The sequence below is a fragment of the Coregonus clupeaformis genome, chromosome 7 (genome assembly GCF_020615455.1).
Source record: "Coregonus clupeaformis isolate EN_2021a chromosome 7, ASM2061545v1, whole genome shotgun sequence".
Taxonomy (NCBI): domain Eukaryota; kingdom Metazoa; phylum Chordata; class Actinopteri; order Salmoniformes; family Salmonidae; genus Coregonus; species Coregonus clupeaformis.
Genome location: NC_059198.1, coordinates 59,032,768 through 59,059,738, shown reverse-complemented (window position 1 = coordinate 59,059,738; position 26,971 = coordinate 59,032,768). Strand labels below are relative to the sequence as shown.

At 40.4% G+C, this 26,971-nt stretch overlaps 2 protein-coding genes across 3 annotated transcripts; both read left to right on the top strand.

The window, feature by feature from the left end:
* The first annotated feature begins 431 nt into the window (after nucleotides 1-431).
* On the top strand, nucleotides 432-16,916 carry cidea (cell death inducing DFFA like effector a). Its single transcript, XM_041881057.2, has 5 exons — nucleotides 432-612; nucleotides 8,363-8,501; nucleotides 9,577-9,723; nucleotides 13,533-13,703; nucleotides 15,850-16,916. The coding sequence occupies exons 1-4, from the start codon at nucleotides 545-547 to the stop codon at nucleotides 13,647-13,649; spliced, it is 471 nt and encodes a 156-aa protein (XP_041736991.2). The 5' UTR covers nucleotides 432-544; the 3' UTR covers nucleotides 13,650-13,703; nucleotides 15,850-16,916.
* A 1,644-nt stretch (nucleotides 16,917-18,560) lies between these two features.
* tubb6 (tubulin, beta 6 class V) lies at nucleotides 18,561-25,872 on the top strand. 2 transcript variants are annotated; one of them, XM_041881055.2, is made up of 4 exons: nucleotides 18,561-18,699; nucleotides 19,239-19,347; nucleotides 23,966-24,076; nucleotides 24,675-25,872. In XM_041881055.2, the coding sequence occupies exons 1-4, from the start codon at nucleotides 18,601-18,603 to the stop codon at nucleotides 25,736-25,738; spliced, it is 1,383 nt and encodes a 460-aa protein (XP_041736989.1). In that variant the 5' UTR covers nucleotides 18,561-18,600; the 3' UTR covers nucleotides 25,739-25,872. The 2 variants fall into 2 exon arrangements, with proteins under 2 accessions (XP_041736989.1, XP_041736990.1); XM_041881056.2 differs by lacking the exon at nucleotides 18,561-18,699 and having other exon boundaries at nucleotides 19,261-19,347; nucleotides 23,943-24,076.
* The last annotated feature ends 1,099 nt before the right edge of the window (nucleotides 25,873-26,971 follow it).

The following is a 26,971-nucleotide window of genomic DNA, read 5'->3' as shown; positions in this document are numbered from 1 at the left end:
GAGGCGCACAGCAATGCGGCATGGAGCTCAATTTGGCCTCTCCGTGCCTCTGGCGGCTCTGAAATTGCGTCACACAATCCATACGGCGCTTCCGAGCAAATTTTTTCGGATCAACCATAAATTGGCTCTTAGCCTTCGTAATACATTAAGCGCAAGCTGGGTGTCAGTGGTTTTCAAATTATGTATAGGCCTATCAGGCTATTTATATTTTTTTGATTGATTCTATGGCCTATCTGTATAATTTTTTTGTTGAATAATTAATTATTACGCAGATGGGACAACTTGTGGCACATGGTATTGCTTTTGTCACTAACTAGCGACCAGTCCTGTGAGGGCAACCTTATAAAAAGGTATCACTATTATTGTTGGTCACTGAATGTAGAGGCGTAAAGTAAACCCTCGGTAATTCCCTTCGGTTGGCAGGGCCAGCCGGTAGGCTACAGGCGGGCAAGATCCGGGAATAGCGCGAGAACTTTCTTTTCTCATCTAGCCTACTTGATTTTCGATGTTCTTGCAAAACAAGGATTGCACTTGATTTTAAACAATGGCTTCACTGTCTATCAATTCAAGTGTGGAATATGCGAAAACCCTTCTCCCGGACTCTTGGGTGAGGTAAGGATAAACTACCCAGGTGTCATTTAATTACCCAACATTATAGGTAGCATATTTAGAGGTCTTACTACTAGCTGGGGAGAACCGGGACGAAAGTAACACTTTTTTGTTTATTTTCTAATTACTCAGATCGATGGCGGTAGGGACACCATATTTTATGAAACTTCTTAGCCTATGTGTCCAATACCATTAGCAACTGTAATTTCATTTTCTAGGGTAAATTAGTTGAAATGAAATAGACCTAGAACAGACCAACGCAAAGTTAGTTTTGTAACTGCCGGCGGGCGACAGTAACACAGCATTGGGACAGAAGTAACAGCTGGCGATAAGTACACTGTCTTATGTCCGGTTTGTAATGCTCGTTACTTTCAACAAGTATGCACTATCAGCCATAATGTTTGTTTCGATTTGAATAATTATGCTATAGGTTTGACATCAACATTTTAGGCGATGAAAATGAACCATGAATCAACATGTTTCCCAACCACAATGTTTTGCCTAACAATATTAATCGGACTAAAATGGAACACATAACTATATTAACCATACTTTTCTCATCTCACTTTAATGGGAATGTAATAGGATATGTTACATATTTCCAATGACTATTCCGTTTTTTAAAACTTGCATCGCTCAAAACCACTAACTCGGTGTAACAGGCAGTTTTTTTTTTTGCAGGGTGTTCATCCTCCACATTAGGAACGTGCAGACTTCACTGCATCATTTTAGCTTCGGTGTTATCTGAAACAATTTTACTTTCGTCCCGGCTCTCCCCCATATCCTACTGCATTTAAGCCACCAAACATCGCAAACTTTGGGTTTAACTTTGAAAATACTATTCTGAATGATCTAAAGACGCACCTGTGAAGCATAGCCTACATAATTAGGATTTGCCAATTAGTAATATACCTGTGCGAGACAGACCGGTGGCGCGTTCAGCAGGGGTATATTCATTCTGTTGCAAAACATTTAATCAACATTTCAAACGTTTTTCAACAGAAACAGTTTACTCCAAACGCTCTTCAACATGATGTAAAAGCTGTTGGGTTCTTAAACGGAAGTTGTAGTGCATTTTAATTGTATTGTTTCAACACGTTGCAACTCGAATCGGAATATTCTGCAACAATTTTGGCTGCACATATATAAATGATAGATTGTTCTGTGCTCTAAAGTGGTGTGTGTGTGTTCCTTCCAACTTCTTACACACATTTTTTTTTAGACACGACTGAACTACAACTTCTGTTTAAGAACACAACCGAACTCAACATTGTTTTGAGTAAACTGTTTGTTTTAAAACGTTTTGCAACAGAATCTGCGTAATAAATATACCCCTGCTGAATGTGCCACAGGTCTGTCACACACAGGGCCGTGACTAATTGGCAAATCCTAATTATGTAGGCTATGCTTCACAGGTGCGTCTTTAGATCTTTCAGAATTTTCAAAGTTGAACTTTCAAATATAAATATGTTATGTAGAGCAAACATGCCTATCCGACATGTAGAACAAGGAATCATGTCGATCCTAGTCATGACATTTCTTCTATCTGCAACTTTCAATGTTTTGGCAACTGAATGTGGCCCTCCTCCAAATTAGTAAAACTGTTTAATTATGGCAATTTTAAAACTCTTAAACTCAAACATCTGAACTTCAATCAAATTATAATAATAATGTAGGCTGAAAGCAAAAGATGTCAAGTAATAATGTTCATACTTCTGTGATGCCACTAATGCCTGTGTGCCCTTTGTCATACATTTCCAGAGGTCTACCTCCCCTCTCCCCTCATTGGCAGTGTAATGATGTTACAAACTGTGGGACTGATATTGAATAGGACTGAAGTTTTGTTATTACCGGATGTTGTCAATCACTAGATTTGACTCAATGGTTATTATGTGATTTGGCATGAAACTCAATTCTTGATTGGCTGACACACTGGGAGAACAATCTGTTCAGACTTAACAACTCTAAAGCCTTGTTCACACTGGCAGGTTAAAGTAACTAAAATCCATTTTTTTTGCATATTCAAATCTGTTCTTTTCTCCTGCAGTCTGAACAGCCAAAAACCACATGGAATCAGATATTTCAAGACACTTTACAAAACACCTTTGTAGGTGCTTTGAAATCAGATGCAAATCTGGTTGATGGCAATGTGATTTATTTGCCCTTGTGGGTTTTAGACTTATTTGGCATATCTTGTTGCTTGCTACCTACTATGTTGACAGTTTGACAAGAACATGTGATAGCTAACTAGCTTGTAAATTGTTTACAAACAAATTAGTGAATGTGCTAGAAAGTTAACCTCTTTAGGATCTGACCCTTTTTTCCAATTTTTGCCAAAAGTTACATACCCAAATCTAACTGAAGCTCAGGACCTGAAGCAAGGATATGCATGTTCTTGATACCATTTGAAAGGAAACACTTTGAAGATTGTGGAAATGTGAAACTAATATAGGAGAATATAACACATTTAGATCTGGTAAAAGATAGTACAAACAAAACAAAAAACAAGTGTTTATTTTTTATTGTCTTTGAAATGCAAGAGAAAGGCCACAATATAATATTGCAGTTTAGGCGCAATTTAGATTTTGTGTGTGCAACGTTTCAGATTGATCCAGTGAAGCATTGCAATACTGGACTATTTTGTATCAAGTCTGCCCAAATGTGCTGAATTGGTCAATTGATACATTTTCAAGTACATAACTATAGAAAACATGCATTTTGTATTACCATATCATTTTTGTAAGTTTACACACGCCCAGGAAAGTCATACATGATGGATCATTAGCTTATACACTAACTTTCACACATCTACATGGCCGGGTGTGGAGCCAGAGACAGCAGGGGTTCAAACTGTAGAACCCAGTTCCTACATTTGAATATAAAAATGAATTTTATCAAACAAAGCTATGCTACAGCAATACTAAAAAAAGTGTTGATAGGGGACAGAATGCGGTCGGACCATCATATAATAGGCATATACATTACTCTGACTGAATTTCCACGTGGGCGAGGATATTGGAAATTTAATCAAAGCCTATTGGATGATAATTTATTTATAATTAGAACAAAGGAATTTATAACTGACTTTTTCCAACATAACATAGGTACAGCGAATCCCCTTATTGTATGGGACACCTTTAAATGTGCCTTTAGAGGCCATGCAATTCAGTACTCATCTCGAAAACAAAAGCAATTTAGGTCAAAAGAGTTTATACTAAGAAAGGAAATAGAAAGTCTAACAGAACAGATAGATGGCAATAAAAACTGTAACATAGAGGCTCAGAATAAATTAGAGGAAAAAGAAATGGAAAAACTTATTCAAGAAAGATCAAGTGTAATATATTATAAAAATAAAGCAAACTGGATGGAATATGGGGAAAAATGCACAACATTCTTTTTTAATCTTCAACATAGGAATGCTACCAAAAAGAACTTAATGAAATTGGTTACAATTGACGGAGTCACCCATAATTCACCTAATGATATTTTGAAGGAAGAAACAAAGTACTTTAAGCATATGTTTTCTTTTCAGTCGCCTCCATCTCCTCTAACTGAAGCTAATTGTAGAGCTTTTTTTTCTATTGATAATATCAAATTAACAGCCACACAGAAAGACTCATGTGAAGGTGAAATTACAGAGGAGGAACTTCTGGATGCAATTAAAGACTTTAAGTCCGGGAAAACTCCAGGGTTGGATGGCATACCAATCGAGGTATACCAAACCTTTTTTTGATATACTAAGAGGACCGTTATTAGCATGTTTTAACCACTCCTATGTAAATGGTAGATTATCTGACACTCAAGAAGGTCTGATCTCATTATTACTGAAACAGGATACAAGTGGAAAATATAAAGATCCAGTCCATTTACAAAATTGGAGGCCCCTTACACTTCAGTGTTGTGATGCAAAAATCCTAGCAAAATGTATAGCGCATAGAATTAAAAAGGTATTGTCGGATATTATTCATTCTAATCAGACAGGTTTTTTACATGGAAGATACATTGGAGATAATATAAGGCAAGTATTGGAAACAATAGAACACTATGGAAAATATGGGAAACCAGGCCTGCTATTCATAGCAGACTTCGAAAAGGCATTTGATAAAGTTCGACTGGGATTTATATATAAATGCCTGGAGCATTTCAATTTTGGAGAATCTCTTATAAAATGGGTCAAAATCATGTATAGTAACCCTACATGTAAAATAGTAAATAATGGCTATTTCTCAGAAAGTTTTAAACTGTCAAGAGGAGTGAAACAAGGTTGTCCACTATCGGCATATCTATTTATTGTGGCCATCGAGATGTAAGCTATTAAAATCAGATCCAATAATAATATCAGAGGATTAGAAATACAGGGCTTAAAAACAAAGGTGTCATTGTACGCAGATGATTCATGTTTTCTTTTAGATCCACAACTAGAATCCCTCCACAGCCTCATAGAGAAATCTAGATACATTTTCTAACCTCTCTGGATTAAAACCAAATTATGACAAATGTACTATATTACGTATTGGATCACTAAAAAATACAATTTTTACATTACCATGTAGTTTACCAATAAAATGGTCTGATGGTGATGTGGATATACTCGGAATACATATCCCAAAGGAAATAAATGATCTCACTTCAATAAATTTTAATAGAAAGTTAGCAAAAATAGATAAGATATTACTACCATGGAAAGGAAAATACCTGTCAATTTGTGGGAAAATCACCCTGATTAACTCTTTAGTATTATCCCAGTTTACCTATTTGCTTATGGTCTTGCCTACGCCTAGCAAACAGTTTTTTAAATTATATGAGAAAAAAATATTCAATTTTATTTGGAACGGCAAGCCAGACAAAATTAAAAGCGCATATTTATATAATGAATATGAATTCGGAGGACATAAATATTAAAGCATTAGACCTATCACAAATCTTCAGTCATCCAAAAGTTATACTTAAATCCGAACTGGTTCTCAAGCAAATTAGTAAGATTGTCTCACCCACTGTTCAAGAAAGGCCTTTTTCCCTTTATTCAGATTACAACCTCTCACTTTCAGTTATTTGAAAAGGAAATAATCTCCCAAATGTCACTATTTCTAAAACAAGCCATAGAAAGTTGGTTGCAATTTCAATTTAATCCTCCAGAAACGACAGAACAAATAATGCAACAAATATTGTGGTTAAATTCAAATATACTAATTGACAAAAAACCTTTATTTTTTGACAAAATGTTTAAAAAAGGTATAATCTTCGTAAATGATATCATCGGTAGGACTGGTGGAGTTATGTCGCACATGCAGCTAACAAAAACATATGGAAATGTCTGCTCTACCCAGAATTACAACCAAATAATTTCAGCCTTACCGCAAAAGTGGAAGAGGAAAGTTGAAGGGGGAGAAAGTAAGGAACTTGTCTGTCGGCCTTGCATTAAAGAACATAATTGGTTAAGGAAAACTGTGATAAATAAAAAAGTATATCAGTTTCACTTAAGGACCAAAGGATTGACAGCCGTCCCATATAGATTGCAAAATAGTTGGGAAGAGATCTTTGACGTACTGATCCCATGGCATAGTGTTTATGAACTGACACGCAAAACGACACCGGATTCAAAAATTAGAATCTTTCAATTTAAATTATTATATAAAATTCTTGCTACCAATAGAATGTTATTTATATGGGGGATACAATCTTCCCAGCTCTGCAGATTTTGCTGTGAAGAGATAGGATCATTTGTTTTGGTTCTGTCCATTTGTAGCTTGTTTTTGGACACAGGTCCAGGAATGGCTAAAGGATTGCAATATTTACCTGGAACTAACCTTGCAGATAGCATTACTGGGTGATCTGAAAAGTCATAGTCAATCAATCAATAATATAATAATACTTCTAGCAAAAATGTTTATTTTTAATTCACAATCTGTAGAAGCAATGAGAATAGAAAGGTTCAGAACTTTTGTAAAACATCACAGTACGGTTGAAATATATATGGCAAATAGAAATCCTATATGGATGGTGTTACGAGATAGATGGGAGGTATTGAATAGAGTAGAAGGATGGGACTAATAACAAATGACAACAAATAATAACAAAGATAGCTAATAATGTAAGCATACTGTGTCCATAATAAGTATATAGGTTGTATGTTGGGAGCTTTTGGGAAAGAGCACAGTTAGAAAGATATGGCATTTAGAAGCAAACCGGATGGACATCATGAAAATGATCGGAGAGGTTGAGAGTAGAAGAAGTTCAGGAGCAAAAAAATAAATATATATATATATAGATATAGAATTATTGTAAAATTAACTCTGTCCATAAGGTGTAGATAGTAAGTATAGACCGGAAGTAGAGGCCTGGGCGTTGTTGTTCACTAATTTACTCCAAGTAGGGAAAGGATGGTGGGGTTGAAAAGTAATAAAGGGGAATATATATATAAAAAATAAACATGGGGGATTGGAAGTGATGCAGACAATTACATTGATAGAAGATACAATCTATCTGCAATATTAAGCTGATCCATTCCCCCCGAGAAAAAAAAAAAAAAAAAAAGCTATGCTACATGTTATCTCTGGGAACCTTAGGATGACAAATCAGAGCAAGACTACTGAATGTAAGTATATTATTTACCTTCAGAGGTGACTGTAACAAACCAGTTGCCGTGATACGTTTTTTGTTTATGTGCACTCTCCTCAAACAATGGCATGGTATTTTATCACTGTAATAGCTACTGTAAATTGGACAGTGCAGTTAGATTAACAAGAATTGAAGCTGTCTGCCCATATAAGACATGTCTATGTCCTGGAAACTTTGCTGTTACTTACAACAGTCATGCTAATCACATTAGCGCACATTAGCTCAACCGTCCCGTATACGGGACACCGATCCCGTAGAGGTTAAACTGATATACCTAACTAGCTAGTTGACTGCTGTGGATAGCCAAAAATGACTTGTTTTGAAAGTTGTGTTATCTTATCCTTTTGAGGTTTAAAAAAAAGTTACTTTAAACATTTTCTTACACTATAATTTTGAACATTCAAAGCAACTGGGAAATGTCCATGGCAGGCATTGGCACCTTAGCTTGCTACATAACCACTGCACACATCCATCATTATTATGAGAACTAGCATAGGCATGTCAGCAAATGATTGCTCTCTGAACACACACACATCCGATTTGGTCACTTGCTGTTTGGACAGTCAGTATTCCAAAACAGATTTAAGCTTTAAGGCCTGCAGTGTGACCAAGGCTTAAATGATATGAAGTTGTCAATTCATAAATTATAAGCCAGTTTTCCTTTTAAAGTCCAATTTCAGTTCTGCATAACTCAATCTGTCAGTTTGTTTACCAGCAATGAGGCCATTTAAATCAGGCCTGCAGAGTGAACAAGGCTGCTTGCTCTAGCCAACTTCCAATGTTGGCTTTAGTTTGAAACGCAAATCTGAATAATAGACATTCTTTGCATATACTTTAGAGTTCCACTTGCTCTATAATCTCACTTCATACTTATTCTGCTGAGACCTGATGATCCTAATGCAACATTTGAGATGCAGTCTCCTCGCTGCAGAGAGACGTGCAGTATGATTGAGTACTACCGAAGTACGATGTTTGAGCTTTGTTTCTCTGTAAGAAGTCCAACAAGTAGTATCATGCCACACTAAGAAGCTAGGCACAAAACTGTCTTAAACTGGAGACAAGTTTTGCTATGTTGTGCTATACTGAACACGACCCTGAACTGAACTCATTTTCCTTTTTGCTTCTCTACTGACAGGTCAGTGTCAACTGTCCGAACCACAATCTCACACTGGATCCTTCCCCCACCCCAGCCCCGTCCCTTCAGGCTCTGTACCCAGAGTCGAAGACAGAGGAAAGGGTTAATAGCCGCCTCCCTGGATGACCTTCTAGACCAGGTAAATGCATCCTCCTGGGCTACGTTCAGCAGGACAACGTTGTGGAGCGTTCAGATATAAATATATATTTTGCGGAACAAACATACATCTGACATGTAGAATAAGAAATCACTTAGTTTGTGCATTAATCTTAAGACCGCTAAGTCGCTCTGGATAGGAGCGTCTGCTAAATGACTAAAATGTAAATGGCTATAGCTCAATTCATGTAATTTCTATCTGCAACATTTGCATACTGTTTGTGCCGCTGGGGTATTCACAATGCCTGACATTCAACATGTCAGTTTCTGAAGTATTCAGAGAGCCATTTCATGGGGATGGAAAATCAGTCTCTCTAACACGTACATCAATTATTTAGTGGGGGTGTGGTTGATGTAAGATGTCACGTAAAATAAATTAAAAAATGTCTATTTAGATGAGGATTGTGAGGTGGAACTTTCTGGTAATGATGTCATCAAGTCCAAGGACAGGTTACATTACCTTGTGAAGTTAATAGACACAAAATTGCAAGCACTGCTACTAGACAGACAACTCTGTAGCCAAATGTTCAACATTTCAACACATTTAATCCACCCCTTGTCTACTGACACTGTTAAGGTGATGCTGCTTGTTGCAATTGTTGAGTAACCTCACCCGAGAGACTTGGGGTCTGGAGTGGAGTGAAATGTTATAGAATGTTCAGATAGAAATGATATGTAGAACAAGTTGTTTCTCGGTCTTATAGAACAAGGAATCATGTCGGCTCTATACAAGACATTTCTATCTGTAGAATGTTTTACCCTCCTGAACGCAACCCAGTCTCATGTTGCGCAGATGGCCTACAGTATTTGTGATTCGCAATTGGATATACTTAGTATGGTTGATCCTCCAAGGATGGTCACACCTGGCATGTCATCCGTAAAACAGCCGTAAAAGCGCAGTTCTACACAAACACAAATGTTCAATGTTACAATTTTTGATTGAACGCATCGTTGTTGCCTACTTTTAGAATATTTGTTTTCCTTTTAAAAAAACAATTACAACAACTTTCATATCACATGATGAAAAGTGTGTGTGCTTTGATGCCGGTCCTCCCCAGACAGCAAGTGCCTTCCTGTTGACATGCCAGTTCCTCATCCTGGTTCTAGAGGAGGATGGGACAGTGGTGGACTCTGAGGCCTTCTTCCAGTCCCTGGCCGCCAACACTCCGGTCATGGTCCTGCAGAAGGGAGAGATGTGGACTCGGGTACGTACACACACACACACACAGTCAGAAGCCAAAACGTTTGTATGCTAGGCATACTGTTGCCTTTGAAAAAGCGTTAGACGATCACTATCTGCTGCAACTTCAAATCAAGTGAGGGCTGGCCATTGCTTACTTCTCTGTTTTAGGACTGTGGCTTTTACAATTTAGTTAGGATTTTCGGATGTCATATGTTTATCAATTGTGGAGACTTGCTGTATTATCACACACCACAAGAGGGCCACACTGTCACATCAAACCAGGGATCTCTGTCTGGTTCCGGAGAGCTACTGTGTGTGCACAGCAGGCTTTTGTTCCAACCCAGCACTGACCCCTGACTCAAAGCAGCAAGGTCCAGACTGAGCACAATTATTTCTTGGTGATTGTTCTTAGACCAGCACTTTTCTATTTCTGTCCTGGAGTGTCAAGACACTTCTCTTTTTTTTCTTTTCAACTGTAAATTAACTGTAGTCCATTGCACTATCCAGGCTCCCGAGTGGCGCAGTGGTCTAAGGCACTGCATCTTAGTGCTTGAGGCGTCACTACAGACCCCCTGGTTCGATTCCAGGCTCTATCACAACTGGCCGTGAGTCCTATAGGGCGGCGCACAATTGGCCCAGTGTCGTCCGGGTTTGGCTGGTGTAGGCCGTCATTGTAAATAAGAATTTGTTCTTAACTGACTTGCCTAGTTAAATAAAATAAAAAATCATACAGTAACTTCAGAAAGTCTTCACACCCCTTGACTCTTTCCACATATTGTTACAGCCTGAATTTAAAATTAATTACATTTAGAATTTTGCCACTTATCTACACACAATACCTCATAATGTCAGAGTGGAACTACACTACCAGTCAAAAGTTTGGACACACCTACTCATTCAAGAGTTTTTCTTTATATTTACTATTTCTTACATGTGTAGAATAATAGTGAAGACATCAAACTATGAAATAACACACATGGAATCATGTAGTAACCAAAAAAGTGTTAAACAAATCAAAATATATTTGAAATTCTTCAAATAGCCACCCTTTGCCTTGATGACAGCTTTGCACACTCTTGGCATTCTCTCAACCAGCTTCACCTGGAATGCTTTTCCAACTGTCTTGAAGGAGTTCCCACAAATTCTAAGCACTTGTTGGCTGCTTTTCCTTCACTCTGCCGTCCGACTCATCCCAAACCATCTCCATTGGGTTGAGTTTGGGGGATTGTGGAGGCCAGGTCATCTGATGCAGCACCCCATCACTCTCCTTGGTAAAATAGCCCTTACACAGCCTGGAGGTGTGTTGGGTCATTGTCCTGTTGGAAAAACAAATGATAGTCCCACTAAGCCCAAACCAGATGGGATGGTGTATTGCTGCAGAATGCTGTAGTAGCTATTCTGGTTAAGTGTGCCTTGAATTCTAAATAAATCACAGACCGTGTCACCAGCAAAGCACACCATAACACCTCCATGCTTTAAGGTGGGAAATACACATGCGGAGATCATCCGTTCACCCACATCGCGTCTCACAAAGACACAGCGGTTGGAACCAAAAATCTCAAATTTGGACTCCTGACCAAAGGACACATTTCCACTGGTCAAATGTCCATTGCTCGTGTTTCTTGGCCCAAGCAGGTCTCTTCTTATTGGTGTCCTTTTAGTTTTTCTTGCAGCAATTCGACCATGAAGGCATGATTCACACAGTCCCCTCTGAACAGTTGATGTTGAGTTGTCTGTGACTTGAACTCTGTGAAGCATTTATTTGGGCTGCAATTTCTGAGGCTGGTAACTCTGATTCAACGTTTTAACTTTTGTTTTGGTTACTACATGATTCCATGTGTTATTTCATTGTTTTGATATCTTCACTGTTATTCTACAATGTAGAAAATAGTACAAATAAAGAAAAACCCTTGAATGAGGAGTTGTCAACTTTTGACTGGTACTGTATGCTTTTAGACAAATTAATTAAATGAAAAGCTGAAATGTCTTTAGTCAAGTCTTCAACCCTTTTTGTTATGGCAAGCCTAAATAAGTTCAGGAGTAAAAATGTGCTAAACCAGTCGCATAATAAGTTGCATGGACTCACTGTGCAATAACGGCGTTTTAAAATGATTTTTAAATGACCACCCCATCTCTTGTACTCCACACATATTATCTGTAAGGTCCCTCAGTCGAGCAGTGAATTTCGAGCACAGATTCAAACACACAGACCAGGAAGGTTTTCCAAGGTTCACAAAGAAGTGCACCAGACATTGAATATCCCTTCGAGCATGGTGCAGTTATTAATTACACTTTGGATGGTGCTTCAATACAACCAGTCACTACAAAGATACAGGCGTCCTTCCTAACTCAGTTGCCGGAGAGGAAGGAAACTGCTCAGGGATTTCACCATGAGGCAAATGGTGACTTTAAAACAGTTTAATGGCTGTGATGGGAGATAACTGAGGATGGATCAACAACATTGTAGTTAATTCACAATACTAACCTAAATGACAGTGAAAAGGAAGCCTGTACAGAATAAAAATATTCCAAAACATGCATGCTGTTTGCAATGAGGCACTAAAGTAATACTGCAAAACATGTGGCAAAGAAATTAACTTTTTGTCCTGAATACAAAGCGTTTTGTTTAGAGAAAATCCAACATCACTGAGTACCACTCTTCATCTTTTTCAAGCATGGTGGTGGCTGCATTATGTTATTGTTATGCTTGTAATTGGCAAAGACTAGGGAGTTAATTTTTGGACAGAAAGAAACCGAATAGAGCTAAGTACAGGCAGAATCCTAGAGGAGAACTTGGTTCCGTCTGCTTTCCAACAGACACTGGGAGACAAATTCACCTTTCAGCAGGACAATTACCTAAAGGCTAAATATACACTGAACAAAAAATATAAACGCAACATGTAAAGTGTTGGTACCATGTTTCATGAGCTGAAATAAAAGATCCCAGATTTTCATTTCTCTATTGTAACCTGCCTCCAACGTTGTTTTAGAGAATTTAGCAGTATCTCCAACCGCGGTTTGCTGATGTCAATGTTGTGAACAGAGTACACCATGGTGGCGGTGGGGATATGGTATGGGCAGACATAAGCTACGAACACAATTGCATTTTATCTATGGAAATTTAAATTCACAGAAATACCGTGACGAGATCCTGAGGGCCATTTCTTTTAAGGTATCTGTGACCAACAAATGCAAGTCGGTATTCCCAGTCGTGAAATCCATAGATTAGGGCCTAATGAATTCATTTCAATTGACTGATTTCCTCATGAACTGTAACATCTTTGAAATTGTTGCGTTTTTGTTCAGTATACATTTGAGTTGCTTACCAAGACAACGTTGAATGTTCCTGAGTGGCCGAGTTAGTTTTGATTTTAAATCGGCTTGAAAATCTATGGCAAGACTTGAAAATGGCTGTCTAGCAATGGTCAACAACCAATTTGACAGAGCTTGAAGAATTTCTAAAAGAATGGGCAAATATTGTACAATCCAGGTATGCGAAGATCTTAGATTTACCCAGAAACTCACAGCTGTAATCGCTGCCAAAGGTGATGCTAACATGTATTGACTCAGGGGTTTCAAGACTTATTAGTGTTTTATAGATTGTCTGTGTTTTTTTGCCACTGACAGTATTTTGTGTGATTGACAAATCAATTTTAATCCCACTTTGTAACACAACAAAATATGGAAAAAGTCAAGGTGTGAATACTTTCTGCAGGCACTGTCTAAATCATGCCTTGATTAGAGGGAAGAATGAACCATAAGTGTAACTCACCTAGAGGGCCAGATTTTAATAGCCCTGTCTTAGACTGACCTTTGTCCATTCTTGTACAGGTCCTCCCAAGTTCCATCCAGCCCAGGAGAAATGGAATCTGTAAATTGGTTTTTGACCTGTACAAGTTGAACCCCAAGGACTTCATCGGGTGTCTAACCATCAGTGACTCTTTATGAAATCTACACACTGTCATACGACTTCCAATGCACCAGGGCCAAGATTATCTTGAAGTGAGTACATTACTACTACACCATCTCTCGAGGGGAAATTAATGGGGGCTGGGTTTTTAAATGTCAGGTGAAGTAGACTGATTTACGTTTCTATAGGCACTGGTCAAAATGTTCAATATTTTTGCAGAGAAATATACAGTGAGGGGGAAAAAGGATTTGATCCCCTGCTGATTTTGTACGTTTGCCCATGACAAAGAAATGATCAGTCTATAATTTTAATGGTAGGTTTATTTGAACAGTGAGAGACAGAATAACAACAAAAAAATCCAGAAAAAGTAATGTCAAAAATGTTATAAATTGATTAGCATTTTAATGAGGGAAATAAGTGTTTGACCCTGCTGCAAAACATGACTTAGTACTTGGTGGCAAAACCCTTGTTGGCAATCACAGAAGTCAGATGTTTCTTGTATTTGGCCACCAGGTTTTCACACATCTCAGGAGGGATTTTGTTCCACTCCTCTTTGCAGATCTTCTCCAAGTCATTAAGGTGTCGAGGCTGACGTTTGGCAACTCGAACCTTCAGCTCCCTCCACTGATTTTCTATGGGATTAAGGCCTGGAGACTGGCTAGGCCACTCCAGGACCTTAATGTGCTTCTTCTTGAGCCACTCCTTTGTTGCCTTGGCTGTGTGTTTTGGGTCATTGTCATGCTGGAATACCCATCCACGACCCATTTTCAATGCCCTGGCTGAGGGAAGGAGGTTCTCACCCAAGATTTGACGGTACATGGCCCCGTCCCTTTGATGCGGTGAAGTTGTCCTGTCCCCTTAGCAGAAAAACACCCTCAAAGCATAATGTTTCCACCTCCATGTTTGATGGTGTTCTTGGGGTCATAGGCAGCATTCCTCCTCCAAACACGGCGAGTTGACTTGATGCCAAAGAGCTCCATTTTGGTCTCATCTGACCACAACCCTTTCACTCAGTTCTCCTCTGAATCATTCAGATGTTCATTGGCAAACTTCAGACGGCCCTGTATATGTGCTTTCTTGAGCAGGGGGACCTTGCAGGCGCTGCAGGATTTCAGTTCTTCACGGCGTAGTGTGTTACCAATTGTTTTCTTGGTGACTATGGTCTCAGCTGCCTTGAGATCATTGACAAGATCCTCCCGTGTAGTTCTGGGCTGATTCCTCACCATGATCATTGCAACTCCACGAGGTGAGATCTTGCATGGAGCCCCAGGCCGAGGGAGATTGACAGTTCTTTTGTGTTTCTTCCATTTGCGAATAATCGCATCAACTGTTGTCACCTTCTCACCAAGCTGCTTGGCGATGGTCTTGTAGCCCATTCCAGCCTTGTGTAGGTCTACAATCTTGTCCCTGACATCCTTGGAGAGCTCTTTGGTCTAGGCCATGGTGGAGAGTTTGGAATCTGATTGATTGCTTCTGTGGACAGGTGTCTTTTTATACAGGTAACAAGTCGAGATTAGGAGCACTCCCTTTAAGAGTATGCTCCTAATCTCAGCTCATTACCTGTATAAAAAACACCTGGGAGACAGAAATCTTTCTGATTGAGAGGGGGTCATACATACTTCCATCATTTAAAATGCAAATCGATGTATAACATTTTTGACATGCGTTTTTCTGGATTTTTTTGTTATTCTGTCTCTCTGTTCAAATAAACCTACCATTAAAATTATAGACTGATCATTTCTTTGTCAGTGGGCAAATGTACTAAATCAGCAGGGGATCAAATACTTTTTTCCCTCACTGTACAATGTCGGCAGGTCATTGGGTCCTCTTGTGTTTTTGTTTGTTTATTCCCACTGGGCACAGATGTCAGTTAAACGTCTAGTTTTGATTTACATTTAATGGAGTTGGCAACTTATGTGAATTCAAAGTGAAACCAACAAGAAATTGAACCATGTCATTGGACTAATGTTAAAATATATATATATATTTTGTTGCCAATTTTCAACATCATCAGATGGGACCATTTTTGGTGTTTAAATGACATGGAAACAATGTTTATTCTACCAGTTTGTGTCGTGTTGGTTGGCTGCAAGGATCTCTTGAGATTCCACTTGTTTTTTAACGTGAACAAGTTGTGGCTTACAAATGGGTCTTCACTGAACAAGTTCTGAGATATCAGAATATGTGCTTTGACTGCTTCAGGAAGTTTTCAGCTCTCCCTTTTCACATTCTCTTTAGATCTCTTCTGCGTTGTCTGACATATGTGGCGAGGGTGGCGGGGCAGCTGCTTCTGTGTGGTTCCTCATACATACTGCAGTACATTGGGGATGACGACTACAAGGGCATGACCAAAGTCCAAGGCCCTGTTTTGAGCGCTTTAAAATGCACCAGGTGACAAGTGTCCAGGGCCTCTTGAATGCCATTTGTCTCACTAAGAAATGGGGAAAATTCCTTCATGAGATGCATGTAGGCCTTGTTATGGGCTGGTTTAGTTGAGCCATTGCAAATGTATGTAAAACAATGTTGATGAAACACATCAAATAAAAGCACTGCCCTGCTGGAGGAGGATGTAAATACAATATATGCACATTTCTACTACGGGCAACAACCCAACTTGCATTAATCTCTAGTTGGGATTTGGCCCACATGGTGATTTTTTAATTTTTTTAAAGTTGAAAAATAAAAAATCTGGTTGGCCTCTGTAGCAAAAGATCAATGTTCTTAAACTAGCCCTTGAAATCTGGATGGCTTCATTGTGTCATTGTATGTTTTTAAACCGTGGGGGTTCGGGTGAGAAGCATGCCTGACATGTTGCTTGGATTGACTTGATATTGTCTGTTTTAGTGGTTCCATTCCCCATTAGAAGAATGGCAATCTACTAGGCTGAATCTCAAGTCTTTCCTTGATTCCTCTATGCATCTTCTAAAATCGCATTGGAGGAGAAGATCACCTCAGATATTGTCCTCAATGAGTTTTGAGGAATTGAGGGAAGACTATGGCCCAACGCTAGGTAGCCTAGCATTGGGCCAGTAACCGAAAGGTCGATGGTTCGAATCCTTCAGCTGACTATCTGTCAATGTGCCCTTGAGCAAGGATCTAATTCCTCCTGTAAGTCGCTCTGGATAAGAGTGTCTGCTGAATGACTAAAATGTAAAATGGGGTTTACTCCAGGACTAATTGAAAGCCCAACTGTCTGTGACTGCAAGTACAAAAAAAGTTCCATTTGGAAGCACTCTGAAATTAAAATGTCACTGAATATTTGCCCTGTCTGTCAAATCTATAAATAAAGGTTTTTGTAAAAAGTATCAGATCTGACTTGGTGCAAGCGACTAGTTCTTTGTCAACATGATTGTATATTATTTTATGTGGGCTATTGTAAAATACATAGACATTGGGGATCCCACGCTTCAGTCAAAGGGCCTAGCTGCAGTCATTTTGCCGACTGCCATGATTTCCTTTGTCAGCCTTAAGCTCTTTAAATCCATTGCGCTGTGTGCTAGTGATGGGTGGTCAGACATGGCACAGTACATTTCCTCTAATTCATTAATTCTGCTGGGTAACCACAGTGACACTTACATATCCTTCACCAGAGCAATAGACATACACATTTCTGTAAACAGGCATTTCGAATCTTTATGGGTGCAATCAGACTACTCGTGGACACTATTCCCAATAAATGACTGATCAATCCTGTTTGTTCTACATGGTACAATTCTATCTGAATGTTGTGTATTGTTGCACCCTCCTGTACCAAGGCCTTTATGGGCAGTCCAAAATTAGCAGTGTGAAAGCCAGTCCTGATATCCTCAATTGGGTAATTTGATCCTTTTGTCTTGACACCTGCAGGAATGTCATCTATTCATGGGAGCAGTCAGGGGAATTAACGATAATAGGCTACATTCTGGGTTGTGTTCATAAGGGGACGCCGTAACAAATGGCATAAAATGGACCAAGACTAGCTTGTAGAGACGCATTAATATGACCCATCTAGTCCCCCTGTTTCAGTCTGTGCGTCGTCACTCATGTACTTCCTTCGTGTGATGGATGTTTTGTCACACCCTATAAGGTACCTCCATTGTACTTTTTGCAGTTTGTACCTTTTTTTTTTTTTTTTTTTTTAAGGTACCAACACAGTGACAAAGATGTTTGTTCCTTTCAAGTGGCAAATATTAACCTAAGTCCCCCTTCAGAGGGTAGCCCCAACTGTGACTCGAAACCTGGGTCCAGCGGCTGTCAAGCCAACACCTTAACCATTACACCAAGAGGTCTGTACTTGACTAGGTTGCTTAGTGTTGGGTTAAGCTCGCTACAATATTGTCTATAGTGTCACATGCTCTTATGTAAGTCTATATAAAGACTTCAGAACTGGCAGCGGACATGCACAAACTTGTAATATAACAATAGACCACTTAAACTGGTACAACACTTCCACTCACGAGTGGCCAACAATAACTAATTGAAAGCCACACCCCCAATGATTGTACCTTTTTTAGATTCAAAATAATGGGTACAAAAATGTACCATTACTAGATTATCCGCACATTTACCCTAAAAGGTACCGAACAGTACCATGTGAAATCATGTGTACCTCTGAAGGTACATTGTGTATTTTTATATTATTGTACCCTCATGGAACAATACTGTACCCTAACCTTTTCTTCTGAGATTAGTGTGAGCTCAACTTCTAACTTTAACACTTGAAATGGTGCAAAGCCCAGGCTACTCTTTAATTATTCAACAATTATTTAATAGCCTACATTTGCATCATAAGTCACAACCGAATTGAATTCGATACATTATTTCAACAAACTAAGCCTGATAAGATACTTCTCTTGTGAAAACTGAGATGGGATGGAAGATAACGGTTCACTACTTTATTGCACAGCTGGGGTGTCATTCACTTGTCCCAGCCCTACTGGGCGTGGAAGATCGGCAGAGGAGAACAGGAATTTAGAGCGCCTGCTAATCAGTTGAGTTTAACCAGGCTGCATGCACACTCTCGCTGCCAAGACACCCTTGCACACAGACAGAATGAGAGAAATTGTTCACATTCAAGCCGGACAATGTGGGAATCAGATTGGCACCAAGGCAAGTAGAGACCTTTTGAACTGAATGGCTTTTTCATTTTAATTAACAACACATTCCATGTTTTGTGGAGATTTTTTTTTTTTTTAATGGATTTTGTGTTCAATTTTTACTGGAGCCAATGCTTTTTCAATGGGAGTCATCCGTTGCCAGATTTATGACAACGGATGACTAACGAATGGTCCATTTTTTAACTCCGAGAATACCGTGTGTGGCCTTAGCCTAAATGTTTAGAAGCTGATGTGACAAATTCATGCTTTAGGTCATAGGCTACGACGTTGCCTTTTGAAAATATCAATTGGCATCGCTTAATTACAATTCTATTAAGCCTATAATAAACTTCATAACGGTCACTAGAGTGCAGCCAGGGAGTGGCATGAAATCCGCGCTGTGCGTGTCTATCCGTTTCAGCAGCTGAGCGTGCTGAAGTCATCAAATAAGACCGAAAGATGCACAATGTCCAATCGTTTTTTCATGATGTCTTGATAACTTTTGGAGATTTAACTGTATTCTTTTTTCCTCCAATGTTGATAACTGGACAGTTTTGGGAAGTTATCAGTGATGAACACGGCATCGATCCGGCAGGAAACTATGTGGGTGACTCATCGCTTCAAATCGACAGGATTAATGTGTACTACAACGAAGCCTCCTGTAAGTGTGTCTGTGGTTGAATGAATCATCATGCTTACAAGTTGTTCCAAATTTCTAAAGGCATAGAGAATTTAACATAAGCACACTCATGGGCTACTACAGGGTCCTTACTTCTGGTGCTTTGACAAATTGCCATAACCCTTTTGCCACCCCTTTGCTGCAACTTGAACTCAGGGGTAGATGTAACATTGTAAATGTAAATCCGGGAAACTCCAATTAAACTTAACAAAAATAAACACAACATGCAACAATTTCAAAGATTTTACTGAGTTACAGTTCATATAAGGAAATCAGTAAATGGAAATGAATTCATTAGGTACTAATCTATGGATTTCACATGACTGGGAATACAGGATTTGTGTACAGATCCTTGCAACATGGGGCCGTGCATTTTCATGCTGGAACCTAAGGTGATGGCGGCGGATGAATGGCACGAAAATGGGGGGGGTTCTAAATATGGAATTATTTTAAGATGGATCATTTAGCTATTGGATTTTAGTACCCCTTTAGGTCCCCAAAAATTATTTGATATAATATTGAATTTGGCCTTTACTACTATAGCCCAGAGAAATGTTTTGTATAACGCATAAATGGGGAAAAAATACAGTAAAAAAATCTATCATTAGAAATAAGGTTTTAAAGTGTCTGTCCTATATCTAGGAGATATAAGAAAGCTCTGGAAATATGCAGTGCATTCGGAAAGTATTCAGACCCATTGATTTTTTTTTCCACATTTTATGTTACAGCCTTATTCTAAAATTGATTTTATTTTTGTGTGCACATTTATAAAAAATAAAAAACTGATATTACATTTACATAAGTATTCAGACCCTTTACTTAGTACTTTGTTGAAGCACCTTTGGCAGTGATTACAGCCTTGAGTCGTCTTGAGTATGACGCTACAAGCTTGGCACACCTGTATTTGGGAAGTTTCTCCCATTCTTCTATGCAGATCCTCTCAAGCTCTGCCAGGTTGGAAGGTGAGCATCGCTGCACAGCTATTTTCAGGTCTCTCCAGAGATGTTAGATCGTGTTCCAGTCTGGGCTCTGGCTGGGCCACTCAATGACATTCAGAGACTTGTCCTGAAGCCATCTTTCGCTCGACCCTGACTAGTCTCCCAGTCCCTACTGCTGAAAAACATCCCCACAGCATGATGCTGCCACCACCATGCTTCACTGTAGGGATGGTGCCAGGTTTCCTCCAGACGTGACGCTTGGCATTCAGGCCAAAGAGTTCAATCTTGGTTTCATCAGACCAGAAAATCTTGTTTCTCATGGTCTGAGAGTCTTTAGGTGCCTTTTGGCAAACTCCAAGCGGGCTGTCATGTGCCTTTTACTGAAGAGTGGCTTCCATCTGGCCATGCTACCATAAAGGCCTGATTGGTGCAGTGCTGCAGAAATGGTTGTCCTTCTGGAAGGTTCTCCCATCTCCACAGAGGAACTCTGGAGCTCTGTCAGTGACCATCGGGTTCTTGGTCACCTCCCTGACCAAGGCCCTTCTCCCCCGATTGCTCAGTTTGGCCGGGCGGCCAGCTCTAGGAAGAGGCTTGGTGGTTCCAAACTTCCTCCATTAAAGAATGATGGAGGCCACTGTGTTCTTGGGGAACTTCAATGCTGCAGAAATTTTTTTGGTACCCTTCCCCAGATCTGTGCCTCGACACGATCCTGTCTCGGAGCTCTACGGACAATTCCTTCGACCTCATGGCTTGGTTTTTGCTCTGACATGCACTGTCAACTGTGGGACATTATATAGACAGGTGTGTGCCTTTCCAAATCATGTCTAATCAATTGAATTTACCACAGGTGGACTCCAATCAAGTTGTAGCAACATCTCAAGGATGATCAATGGAAACATGATTAACCTGATCTCAATTTCGAGTGTCATAGCAAAGGGTCTGAATCCTTATGTAAATAAGGTATTTATTTTTATTTTTTATAAATAAGCAAACATTTCTAAAAACCTGTTTTCGCTTTTTCATTATGGGGTATCGTGTGTAGATTGAGGAACATTTTATATTTAATCAATTTTAGAATAAGGCTGTAACGTAACTAAATGTGGAAAAATGGAAGGGGTCTGAATACTTTCCGAAAGCAGTGTGTGTGTATATACAGCTCTGGAAAAAATTAAGAGACCACTGCACATTTTTCTTAAATCAGCATCTCTACATGTATGACAGCCATTCCACTGCAGTGTCTGTTGAATTCCAACACAGGCACACCTCATTCTACTGAATTAGGTACTGATTAGAAGATCACCTGAACCAAATCTTATTTAACGAGGAAAAGTATAAAAACCACTGCTGTGGTCGTCGCTATCCTCTTGCAATAGGACCAGCTGGATGGCAAAAACAGTGCTAATAGTACCTCAAAAGTAATATCAATAAAAAATAACTATTGACCATGCCAAAAGAGTTGAAAAGGAAAGTTTTGAGTGAGGAAAAGAAGGGTTCAATTCTGGCTTTACCGGCAGAAGGATACAGTGAGCGTCAGGTTACTTCCATCCTTAAAATTTCAATGACGGCGGTTCATAAGAACAAGTTCAAGCAGCAGACATTAAGGATAACAACGCTACAGACCGACAGAGGGCGAAAACGACTCTCTACTGACCGGGATGACCGCCAACTCATTCGAATGTCACGCAACAACCGTAGGATGACATCAAGTGACCTACAAAAAGAATGGCAAACGGCAGCTGGGTTGAAGTGCACGGCGAGGACGGTTCGAAACAGGCTCCTAGGGGCAGGGCTGAAGTCGTGCAAAGCTAGAAAAAAGCCCTTCATCAATGAGAAGTAAAGAAGAGCCAGGCTGAGGTTTGCAAAAGACCATAAGGATTGGACCGTAGAGGACTGGAGTAAGGTCATCTTCTATGATGAGTCCAATTTCCAGCTTTGCCCAACACCTGGTCGTCTAATGGTTAGACGGAGACCTGGAGAGGCCTACAAGTCACAGTGTCTCGCACCCTCTGTGAAATTTGGTGGAGGATCGGTGCTGATCTGGGGGTGCTTCAGCAAGGCTGGAATCGGGCAGATTTGTCTTTGTGAAGGACGCATGAATCAAGCCACGTACAAGGTTGTCCTGGAAGAAAACTTGCTTCCTTTTGCTCTGACATTGTTCCCCAACTCTGAGGATTGGTTTTTCCAGCAGGACAATGCTCCATGCCACACAGCCAGGTCAATCAAGGTGTGGATGGAGGACCACCAGATCAAGACCCTGTCATGGCCAGCCCAATCTCCAGACCTGAATCCCATTGAAAACTTCTGGAATGTGATCAAGAGGAAGATGGATGGTCACAAGCCATCAAACAAAGCCGAGCTGCTTGAATTTTTGCGCCAGGAGTGGCATAAAGTCACCCAACATCAATGTGAAAGACTGGTGGAGAGCATGCCAAGACACATGAAAGCTGTGATTGAAAATCAGAGGTTATTCCACCAAATATTGATTTCTGAACTCTTCCTAAGTTAAAACATTACTATTGTGTTGTTTAAAAATTAACATGAACTTCTTTGCATTATTCGAGGTCTGACAACACTGCATCTTTTTTGTTATTTTGACCAGTTGTCATTTTCTGCAAATAAATGACAATATTTTTATTTGGAATTTGGGAGAAATGTTGTCAGTAGTTTATAGAATAAAACAAAAATGTTATTTTTTTCCCAAACACATACCTATAAATAGTAAAACCAGAGAAACTGATAATTTTGCAGTGGTCTCTTAATTATTTCCAGAGCTGTATATATAATTTTGTTTTACACATTTAACCCCTTTTTTTGGGTAGGCACAAAACTACTTTTTTTTTTTTTTTAACCTTCAGACGAGTCCCGTGACACTTGTGGGGTCCCCTTTCCACAGTGGGGTGACATTAGTTTGTTGCCCAAACTTTTCGGACGTTACAAACAGAAGTTGGCACATCGACGGGACCGACGTCAGACGAGTCTCCTGACACCTGTGGGGGTTGTAGAGTAAAGCCGTTTCTTACGCTACAGACATTTTCATGAGAAGAATGATTTTTGGGACGTCTCATGGTCTGACAAACACCGCTCTAGCTCTGCCACCTTTCACCGCCGATGCGGAAGTGCGACATAGGCGGATGCGGTGGATTGAGACGCATCCAATGCAAAAAAACATATCTCTAGCTTTTTTTTATTATGTTACTTAGATTGACGCACCGGGGTTAACCTTCTGTCTAATGTAAACATACTAAACGTAACATATCATACTAATTTGAGTGTCCCGGAATTACATTTACTATGTTAAGTCTAGTCTATGAGACCAGGCTTTTTATATAGCATGATGTGCACACATTATTTCTGAAGCATCTATATACACCTTTTAAATAAAGGCCTTTATAAAGGATGAATATTTAATTCAGACTTCAAAGTTAGTATTAGTTAGGACTGGCATATTCAATGTGAGTGAAGATGGCAGGCTGCAATGAAAAGGAAAATATTATTATGTTGTTGGCAATTCCTTAAGGTCTAAATAAGGAATGTGTTATAGGTAATAGGCATACCTGACGAAGTCTTGCTTGTGAAACATAGCCTACTGTACAATACCATACATTCAGATACATTTTAAATGTATTCCAATCTGTATAGGTGTCTGGTTGTCTTTTTTGCAGCACACAAGTATGTTCCCAGAGCAGTCCTTGTGGACCTGGAACCTGGGACCATGGACAGTGTCCGGTCGGGGGCCTTTGGACAGCTATTCAGACCTGACAACTTTATCTTCGGTAAGTGGACACTGTAACACTTTACCTTAAAAAACAGGGAGGGACTACCTAGGTTTGTCCAATATCATTTAAAAAAGTTTTCCATTGCATGACCTAATGAACACTGGGATGGATCAAGTGTGGCGGTCCCAGCAGAAGTTGTCAGGAGATTGCCTCCCGAGTGGCGCAGCGGTCTAAGGCACTGCATCGCAGTGCTAGAGGCGTCACTACATATCCGGGTTCGACATGGCCTCACAGTCATTTTCCTTTTCTTTAGTAGCTACGGGGAGACAATGGAAAACTATTTGACAGAACATGTAGCTTGTACAAATGCCAGACTCAACCTACATTCTTGCCTAAATGTTTTGGACATTTGTTTAATCAACTTTTCAGGGTTTTCACGTGGACTGTCCCACCCAGGACTTGAGCCTAAGAATCTCACCTCACACACACCCTGTACTGACCCCACATTTCTCTTGGCCTAGACTGGATGATAAATGGCTCACAATTAGCTTGTGTGTGTTGGGGTAGTGGGGGGTGGATTTGGGGTTACTGGAGGGATGGGGTGTAGGATTTAACTGACCATTTTCATCCCTTTTTGTTTTTGCTGCCCTTGCAGGGCAGACAGGTGCGGGGAACAACTGGGCCAAGGGCCACTACACTGAGGGAGCAGAGCTGGTAGACTCTGTGCTGGATGTGGTGAGGAAGGAGTGTGAGAACTGCGATTGTCTCCAGGGCTTCCAGCTCACCCACTCCCTGGGTGGGGGCACGGGCTCGGGCATGGGCACCCTGCTCATCAGCAAGATCCGCGAGGAGTACCCCGACCGCATCATGAACACGTTCAGCGTCATGCCCTCGCCCAAGGTGTCTGATACGGTGGTCGAACCGTACAACGCCACGCTCTCTGTGCACCAGCTGGTGGAGAACACTGATGAGACATACTGCATTGACAACGAGGCGCTCTATGACATCTGCTTCCGTACCCTGAAACTGACCACTCCCACTTACGGAGACCTCAACCACCTGGTGTCGGCCACCATGAGCGGTGTGACCACCTCACTGCGCTTCCCTGGACAGCTCAACGCAGACCTTCGCAAACTGGCCGTCAACATGGTGCCCTTCCCCCGCCTGCATTTCTTCATGCCTGGCTTTGCACCACTAACCGCCCGGGGGAGCCAACAGTACCGCGCCCTGACAGTGCCCGAACTCACCCAGCAGATGTTTGACGCCCGCAACATGATGGCGGCGTGCGACCCGCGCCACGGCCGCTACCTCACCGTGGCCACTGTATTCCGAGGGCCCATGTCCATGAAGGAGGTTGACGAGCAGATGCTGGCCATCCAGAATAAGAACAGCAGCTACTTCGTGGAGTGGATCCCCAACAATGTCAAGGTGGCTGTGTGTGACATTGCGCCCCGTGGCCTTAAGATGGCCTCCACGTTCATCGGCAACAGCACGGCCATCCAGGAGCTGTTTAAGCGCATCTCGGAGCAGTTCTCAGCCATGTTCCGCCGCAAGGCCTTCCTGCACTGGTTCACCGGGGAGGGCATGGACGAGATGGAGTTCACAGAGGCCGAGAGCAACATGAATGACCTGGTGTCTGAGTACCAGCAGTACCAGGAGGCCACGGCCAATGACGGGGAAGAGACATTCGACGACGAAGAAGAAGAGCTCAATGAGTGAGGATAATGTTGCCTGTTTGTAAAAAAAATAACGTTTTGTTTTTACTTGTGTTTTGATGTGTACTGTTTTGAAACTTTTATGTCCAGAGGTCTCGGAAGCAGTGGTGGAAATAAAACATTTTTAAAGGCTTTGAATGTGTTGTATGTTAAGTTTTCGTCTAGTAGAGTTTTGCACTGTGTGATATGTTGTGTATAGGGTCGTTCCATTTGATTTCAATCACTTTTTGACTGCACCCCTTTTGATTTGAACGAAACTTTCTATACATATTTGCCAATGGTGGAAGTGGTCAGAAAGTAACTTTTTGGACCTGAATGACAAAACATTTAGGGGATAGATGTGCTCAAAGTTTACCTGTTTTGCATACCTCACCGTAACATGAGACATCAATTTCTTCATCTCTGGAAAAGATAAATGGTTGAGTTTGATATCATTTAAAAGCTTACAAGAAAGGTTTTCTAACAATGTTATAATTTCTTGAAAAAATACAAAATAAATAGTAATTGTCATTATTTAAACTTTAACGTAAATTATCTAAAAACGCGTAAACTCTTATTTTTTTCGTTTTCACTTACACTACCGGTCAAAAGTTTTAAAACACCTATTCATTCAAGGTTTTTCTTTATTTTTACTATTTTCTACATTGTAGAATAATAATGAAGACATCAAAACTATGAAATAACACATGTAATCATGTAGTAACCAAAAAGTGTTAAACAAATCAAAATATATTTGAGATTCTTCAAATAGCCACCCTTTGCTTTGATGACAGCTTTGCACACTCTTGGCATTCTCTCAACCAGCTTCACCTGGAATGCTTTTCCTTGAAGGAGTTCCCACATATGCTGAGCACTTGTTGGCTGCTTTTCCTTCACTCTGCGCTCCGACTCATCCCAAACCATCTCAATTTGGTTGAGGTCGGGGATTGTGGAGGCCAGGTCATCTGATGCAGCACTCCATCACTCTCCTTCTTGGTAAAATTGCCCTTACACAGCCTGGAGGTGTGTTGGGTCATTGTCCTGTTGAAAAACAAATGATAGTCCCACTAAGCCCAAACCAGATGGGATGGCGTATCGCTGCAGAATGCTGTGGAATGCCTTGAATTCTAAATAAATCACAGTGTCACCAGCAAAGCACCCCCACACCATAACACCTCCTCCTCCATGCTTTAGCTTTACGGTGGGAAATACACATACAGAGATCATCCGTTTACCCACACCACGTCTCACAAAGCCA

Excerpts from the sequence above, each read along its gene's own strand:
- cidea (XM_041881057.2), top strand. The coding sequence starts at position 545 with ATGGCTTCACTGTCTATCAATTCAAGTGTGGAATATGCGAAAACCCTT. Across the intron at positions 613-8,362 it reads CTCCCGGACTCTTGGGTGAG|GTCAGTGTCAACTGTCCGAA; the intron begins GTAAGGATAAAC and ends CTCTACTGACAG. Across the intron at positions 9,724-13,532 it reads AGGGAGAGATGTGGACTCGG|GTCCTCCCAAGTTCCATCCA; the intron begins GTACGTACACAC and ends ATTCTTGTACAG.
- tubb6 (XM_041881055.2), top strand. The coding sequence starts at position 18,601 with ATGCACACTCTCGCTGCCAAGACACCCTTGCACACAGACAGAATGAGA. Across the intron at positions 18,700-19,238 it reads GGAATCAGATTGGCACCAAG|TTTTGGGAAGTTATCAGTGA; the intron begins GCAAGTAGAGAC and ends ATAACTGGACAG. Across the intron at positions 24,077-24,674 it reads ACCTGACAACTTTATCTTCG|GGCAGACAGGTGCGGGGAAC; the intron begins GTAAGTGGACAC and ends CTGCCCTTGCAG.